Here is a 7,071-nt window from a genome sequence, read left to right as displayed (position 1 = left end):
ACGCCCCCCCCCCACTTCACTTCCAGGAGCTTTGTGCCAAAATGTCACACCCCCCCCAAAGTCAAAAAAATGCTCTTGCAATGATGATTGGGCTGGCAGGATCAAGCGGACGAATTCATCCGTTGTCACGACTGGCCCGTTTTCCGGGTCAGGTGCCGCAAAGCCAGCTGCCAGATTCATCTGCTTCGTGGTCATCTGAATGGCACGGCCTTTTCCACATGCAGCAGCGTTTTGGGGGGGGTTTTCTCTTCTTGAACCCCACTTTACAAAGTCCAAATATTCGGGATCGAAAGCAAGCCTGTTGATTTCGTTGCGTTTATTTCTGAAACTGGGCCCAGCGTCTGTAAGCTGCATGGGGGGGTTCGGCGCGACACTGGCCGGGCCGTCGGGTTCCCGTCTATAATCGTACGCTGCGTTTGGGTTCGTGGCCGAGCGGTTGTCAAGCTGTCAATCGCATTCAGGCGCGGCAGCACATTCTCGGTCGAGGTGCGTCAGGGCGTCGCCTCGCGCGTGGAGACGCAACATGTCGACCTCCAGGGGGTGGAGCCTGCCGGCGATGACCAGCGAATGGAGCGGGGCGCCCAGGTCACACGAGCTCATTTGCGCCAAGGTGGCCGTGCGCATCTCCTGGTCGCTGGCGCCCAGTCTGGCCACGCCCACGCACAGCGTGTCCTCCGTCAAACCTGCGCACGAGATGTGTGCGATTGACTGGTCACACTTGGGGGGGCGGGGGGGGGGGGGCTGACAGTCACTCACCGGGGTCGTCGCCCCGCTCGCGCCTCCGCCTGACGATTTCCAGCAGCTGAGTGGCCGCCTGCGACACGCTCATGAAGCGTGGAGGTTCATAGATCTTCTTCCCTCTGAAACGACAGCGCCCGCCCGACGTCGATCACACACGGATCGAACCGGTGGGGACGGCGCCCGCCTTACCTCATCAGGTTCTCCAAAGACTGTTCTTTCACTTTCAGGTCTACAAAAAAAAAAAAAAAAAAATGGGTCAGGTTCTGCATGCTAATGTGCTAATGCTAACCCCTCCGTTCTAAAACGTGCATCCCAAGGCCGCACGAGCGTCACGGATTAAACGCAACGCCGTCCCCGGGGGTGGTCACGAACGGCGGACGTGTGATGCGGAGGGGGCGGGGCATAGCGAGCTTACCCAGCAAACACAGCGTGTGCAGGCCGGCCGCTTTATTCTGCAGGATTTTGTCATAGAAGCTTTCGGGTCTCCACGACTCGGTCCAGAACACCACAGACACCGTCTCGCCAAAGTTGTACAGCTGATGAGCACAGGAGATGATGATTTCCAAGTGACGCGCGGCCGACCGTGGCTATTTGGCCCACCGTCGACACGCTTGCAAACAACTTTCGACGGATGACAAACGAGCACGGGCCGTTTGCTCAATGGCGGATTTCGAAGCCGAGCGGTCAGGTGACGCACCTGCAGGCCGCAGCAGCCCACGGCGTTCATAATGGAGGCGTTGTGGACCACCTGGTACGGGATCCCGGCACGCACCGCCCTGAGGAGGAGGTCGCTGTGAGTGGTCGCTCTGCCAAGCGCAAAAAAGCACACGTGAGAAGGCAGATGGCGTTGGGGCGGCGGGCGGACGGCCGCGCTCCCCTACCCGAAGGGGTCGCCCACCACCAGGAAGGCCACGTCCGTCTCCTTGGCGTCCTTCAAGATCTCGTCGGCTTCCTGCTCCACCAGATCTCGCTCGGCCAGCGTCAGCTCCTTCCCGTAAAACTCCTCCTGACGTCACAAACAAAAGGTGCCTCGGGCCCGTTAGCGTGCTAACACCGCCAAACGGGCCGTTTCCATCGGGGACGGGACATCGGACAAGCTCACGTGACACTCAAGCAAGTCAAGCGGCTGATGTGACAAATAGGACTGCAAATAACCATTTAAAAAAAACAATTTCTACCCCTTTACTCCAAAGCACGACAAAGTAAGAGTGGCGAACAAACGTGACCAGAACTTCAGTTGGTGGTTTAGTCTGGAACATCTCTCATAAAAGAGGCCAAAAGGTGGAGAATTTTTTTGTTTGTTTTTGCAATGTCAAAAGCGAAGTTTGCGAGTGTGCAATTTTGAGGGCTAATCTGTCTGCTCGCAAAGAGGATGACGACAACGCAGGCATACTGAAGTTCAACAAGGTCTGCAGCCGAGATGACCGATCGGCGACCCGAATGGTTCTCGCTTGATTCCACGTCAATTCGGCTTGGTGGGAAAGACCCGCGGGGGCTCCACGAGCAGCTGATCGGCGACAGGAGTACAACCGGCCCTCGGTTTCCTGTCGTCAACGCTCCTTTGCATCTCAAAGTTCGAAGCTTTGCCGCTCTCGTCGAGTCCGTCCGCCTGCCTGCCTGCCTGCCTGCCTGCCTGCCTGTCTTTCGTTCATCGGACACCGTTCCGGCTTGAGTGGCCGCGGCGAGAATGAGGAGCGACTCACCAGAGCCTCCTTGCCCACAGTCAACATGGACGTGTAGGCCTCCAGGTAGACGCGCGAGCATTTCCTCACCACCTGCAAACCTTTCACGGTGATGTCAGCGGCGTCTCCGAGACCCAGACCGACCAGGTACAGCATCTCGCCCGAGAGCACCGCACCAGGACTTGGCCTGATCCCTTTTTCTGCCTCTTTTCTCCTCCTTCTTCTTTCTTGCTCGTTCACGTGTTACCAAATACTTCCTGCTTGATTTGCGTTTGCCGTCAATCGTTTAGCTTTCACGTCACTTTGGCTTCCTTTACGACCGGTGGCCGACCCCTCCCCTTGAAGACGTTTTGCCCTACGTCACAGACGTCCGGGGCTGACGTACCGGCAGGCGGAAGCCAACCGACGTGCCTTCGTGGCGGCCATGTCGGGAGGGGCGACGTTCCCGCAACGGTAATTACATCACATTGGATGGAAGTCGTAACTTGCTCAATTCTCAGCCGATATTGACCAGGTTTGCTTTTTTTTTTTTTTTTTTGTCAACGCCAAAATGTGTTTTGTCAATTGAGATCATTTAAAAACCGAGCCCCCTTTTTTGAACTTGTGAAGTCTTATTCCCAATTTCTTCGCTCGTAATTGTATGACGTTGCGTGCAACCGTACGCGGCACAAAGTGGGGGCATCAGCGTCGCAATTTCAGGAAACGACGTGAAGTCCCCCACATACCCACCGCACCCACTCATTCACACAGTCAGATTTTTTTGTTAGTTTTCTTTGCTGTGCTTTTGTCAACCCCCATCACCCTTACACACAGTTCTTCCTCTGTTTTGCAAAAAAAAAAAAAAAGACGTTCCTAAGTGGGGTTTTTAGAGGATCTGGGGTGTTGAATGTCATTTTTTTTCCCTCTGCAGTGCATTTCAACGAGCATCAATTCTGTGCTGATTGTTGCCATCGGCGGGCCTGCCCGATCCCAATCGGCCGGCCGGCCATCCGACATGAAAGCGATGGCTGATGACCAAAGCCGCAAGAGGAGCATCAAGCTGAAGCTCCAACATGACACCGAGCCCTCCCCCCCTCCCCCGTCTGTCTTTCTCTCATGCTTTCTTTCTGGCGGCTTCTCTGCCTCTTGCGCTTTGTCTCCCCCTCGTTCTCACACTCTCTCGGTCAAGCTTTTTCTTCCTCTGTCTGTTTCTCTCTCTTCCTTTCTCATTCCCTTTTTTTTCTGGCGAGGTTTCTCGGTCAGTCGTTGGCTCTCTGCCTCTTTTCATAGTCTCCTTTTTAGTCCTTTCGTTTCCTCGACCGCAGTGGACCTCGCGCACTTCCAGTTCGGCACCCATGCATTCCACCGTATGCGGCTTTTGTCTCTGGAGGGTTTTTTTTTTCAGCTTTTTGTTTGTTTGTTTTGGAGGGTGCGGGGGGGTTTCTGGGCCCCTCCGTCGTTCGGTTGCCCAATCTTATGATCTTCCGTCCTCGTTGTGGCAGGAGGCCGCTCCGCACCGAGCGTCGGGTCCGCTCAAGACTCGGCTCGGTCTTTGGATGATCGCCGAGCGCGCGTCCGATCCGGAAGCCCATAGCGGCCCGAGACGTCGTCGCGTCGCGTCATTCCGCCTGTCAAAGGGGAATCCAATCGGGTTGAATTCATGTTAGCGTCGCCATGAGAAGGCAAAGAGACGGGATGGCGAGCGGGGCGTTTGGGCCAAAAGGGCAAGACGATGGCTCGGGTTGAAAAACTCGTTGGCACCTTTCTCATCCGTTTGGACAGATGTGCTGGGAAAGCCCCCCCACACCCCCTCCAACCCAAGGATGGAGCTCAAAGATTGCAAATGGCTCCGGCGCTTGGGGCTTTTCCCACCTTGCCAACGCCGCGACGCAATCAAGAATGTCGTGGAGTCGGACTATTGCCGGCTGGCGTTCCTTGTCAACGTCCTCGTGCGCCTTTGCTTTCATTGGGCCTCGTTTTGCGCCACTGCAAATGAGACTGCCGTGTGTTTTTTTCAACCTGAGCTGGTGAAACAAAGCGTCGGGAAATGAAGGTCGGCGTTGATAAGTCAAGCAAAGCACGTCGTAGACGACTCCGCGCTTTGGTTTGGGCGGCCGTCTTCGACACGGAAGCTTGACGGCAATGCAACTATCTGGGGCCCGTCGCGTGCGTCCGGCCGCGTCACTTTGGCCTTTGGCCTTGGAAACGGCCGTCAATGTCGTCCCTTCACTTGGTTTGGACACTTTTTGCCTGACCAACCGCGCGACCAAACTTCTTTCCGAGCAACTTGCGATGGTTCAGTCACCCCGCCGATGCCTCTTTGGGGCACCGCGGTGACAAAGGGGGTCCGTGAAGGGGGCCCTCCGAGGCGCCGTGCATTTTAATGAGCGCGCTTGAATGCAAAGAGGACCCTCGGGAGGCTCTCCCGCCCCGCTTTGCCCCTCCCGCTCGGAGGCGCTCCGGACGTTCGGCCTCTCGCGCGGGAGAGCGACACAATAAAGGATGAGGCAAAAGTTGCCAGCACGCGGCTGCGACGTGCCTCAAATCAACCTTGTCGGGAGTCACGTGACGGACCCGCGACGGGGCCGCGGCCCCCGAACTCTCAACGTGTCGCTCAAGGTGGCCTCATTTCGAAGATGACAGCATCACGGGGTACGGCATGACTCCGCCCACACGCGCACGCACACCAAGCTGAACTATTCTGTGTGCGTTTTTGGTGGAATGCGAAAGCGAGCGAAGCGGAACGGGAGCCGTAGCGGGGCCACGGACCACGACCGGCACTCACGAGTTCCTAATTGCCGTCAGGGAACCGGCGTCTTTCTGCTGTACTTCAGCACCGGTTTCCACGGCGACGCTCAGCTATGCGGCCTCAGAAAGGGCCCTTTTGTCCGCCACAATGGGGCCCCCTCCCGAACCCCCGCGCTCGTTCCCTCTGTCGGGAGCAAACCGAGCGTGCGGCTTTGGTCACGTGTCCGAGAGCTCGCCTAGCAAGAGCGCCGCTGTCAGGCAAAGGTCAAACTCCCATTTGACTTTTGCTCCGGACGATGAAAAGCACGCGCGGAGGGAAAGATTCACGTCGTATCAAGATGCGATTTGTTACATTTGCAACACGCCCGCATGACTTGACGCTTCCTTCAGTCAGAAATTTGAGCCGCGTGGCAAAGATTGAATTGAGTCCAAGGATATTGAACGTCAAGAAGTGCGAAGGGGACTGAAGATTGACGTCATTGAGGCGACCTCCTCCTCCTCCCGCTCCTCCGCCTCCGCCGGTTGGCGCGAGCGCGCTCGTGTGCGCGCGTACGCGGAGCGGCGAGGCTGCTGCGCCTTTTCTCCCTGCGAGCGCCAAGCGAAAGGTAAAAAAAAAAACAAGCTTCCGTCTTTTCGCGCACTTTGCGAGCTTGCTCGGCGTGAGGTCACCGGGCTCAACTTTGTTGCTTTTTGCACCGAGCGGTGCGTTTGGGTTTGAAAGACAATTAAAGAGCGGGAACGCGGGTCTCTCGCGAGCGCTAATCGCCTCCCCGCCGAATGGCTCCGACTTGGACTTTTTGTGCACGCCGGCGAAACTCGGGTCTGTTTGCCACTCGGTAATTTGCCGGAGGTGAAATTTCCTTGAAAGTCTCGGGCCCTTTTTCTCGCCCCCCCCCCGCCCCCGCGCCGCTCAGGGTGCGCCGGCAGCACGTGATGACGAGGTGAAGGCAAGCCGGCGGCGTCGCTCGGCGGGCGGTCATGGCCGACCCCGAGCGCTCGGACCTGATCGCCAGGCACTACAACTACACGGGCAAGCTGCGTCGGCGGGACGACGGCGCCTCGGCCCTGAAGGCCGACTCGGCCGTCTTCCTGGGCGTGTGCTGCCTGATCGTGCTGGAGAACCTGCTGGTGCTGGCCACCATCTGGAGGACCAAGAAGTTCCACAGGCCGATGTTCTACTTCCTGGGCAACCTGGCGCTGTCGGACCTCCTGGCGGGCGCGGCCTACGCCGCCAACATCCTGCTGTCGGGCGCCAACACCTACAGGCTGACGCCCACCCAGTGGTTCCTGCGCGAGGGCTCCGTCTTCGTGGCGCTGGCGGCGTCCGTCTTCAGCCTGCTGGCCATCGCCGTGGAGCGCCACCTCACCATGCTGAAGATGAAGGTGGGCGACGGCGGGCGCGCCGGCCGCGTCTTCCCGCTCCTCAGCGCCGTGTGGATGGTGGCGGCCCTGCTGGGCGGCCTGCCGCTGATGGGCTGGAACTGCATCGGCCGGCTGGAGCGCTGCTCCACCGTGCTGCCGCTCTACCACAAGACCTACATCCTCTTCTGCACCAGCGTCTTCAGCGTCATCCTGATGGCCATCGTGGCGCTCTACGCCCGCATCTACGCCCTGGTGCGCGGCCGCAGCCGCCGGCTGCTCTCGCGCGGGCCGCCCGCCGGCGCCGGCGCCGCCAAGAGCTGCGAGCGCTCCATGGCGCTGCTGCGGACGGTGGTGGTGGTGCTGAGCTGCTTCATCGCCTGCTGGGCGCCGCTCTTCGTGCTGCTGCTGCTGGACGCCGGCTGCCGGGCGCACGGCTGCGCCGTCCTCTACCGGGCCGAGTGGTTCCTGGCGCTGGCCGTCCTCAACTCGGCCACCAACCCGCTCATCTACACGCTGACCAGCGACGAGATGCGCCGCGCCTTCCTCCAGATGCTGCTGT

At 58.8% G+C, this 7,071-nt stretch overlaps 2 protein-coding genes across 3 annotated transcripts in view; one reads left to right on the top strand and one right to left on the bottom strand.

Moving 5' to 3' along the window:
• Positions 1-299: 299 nt before the first annotated feature.
• On the bottom strand, positions 300-5,650 carry dph5 (diphthamide biosynthesis 5). 2 transcript variants are annotated; one of them, XM_019855823.1, is made up of 9 exons: positions 5,640-5,650; positions 2,445-2,643; positions 1,623-1,747; positions 1,439-1,547; positions 1,157-1,277; positions 931-970; positions 757-860; positions 406-683; positions 300-359 (listed from the first exon to the last, which is right to left on the bottom strand). In XM_019855823.1, the coding sequence occupies exons 2-8, from the start codon at positions 2,577-2,579 to the stop codon at positions 448-450; spliced, it is 870 nt and encodes a 289-aa protein (XP_019711382.1). In that variant the 5' UTR covers positions 2,580-2,643; positions 5,640-5,650; the 3' UTR covers positions 300-359; positions 406-447. The 2 variants fall into 2 exon arrangements, with proteins under 2 accessions (XP_019711382.1, XP_019711381.1); XM_019855822.1 differs by having other exon boundaries at positions 300-683.
• An 8-nt stretch (positions 5,651-5,658) lies between these two features.
• Positions 5,659-7,071, top strand: part of s1pr1 (sphingosine-1-phosphate receptor 1) — a 3,655-nt gene continuing 2,242 nt past the window's right edge. Inside the window, exons 1-2 of the mRNA XM_019855789.1 lie at positions 5,659-5,755; positions 6,078-7,071. Of these exons, the coding sequence (XP_019711348.1) occupies positions 6,129-7,071 (943 nt within the window). The 5' untranslated portion in view covers positions 5,659-5,755; positions 6,078-6,128. The remainder of the gene's footprint in view (positions 5,756-6,077) is intronic.

The sequence above is a fragment of the Hippocampus comes genome, unplaced genomic scaffold (assembly GCF_001891065.2).
Source record: "Hippocampus comes isolate QL1 unplaced genomic scaffold, H_comes_QL1_v1.1 scaffold463, whole genome shotgun sequence".
In the NCBI taxonomy this organism is placed as follows: Eukaryota; Metazoa; Chordata; class Actinopteri; order Syngnathiformes; family Syngnathidae; genus Hippocampus; species Hippocampus comes.
Note: the sequence above shows the minus strand (reverse complement) of the source record. Positions and strands in the feature narration are given on the sequence as shown.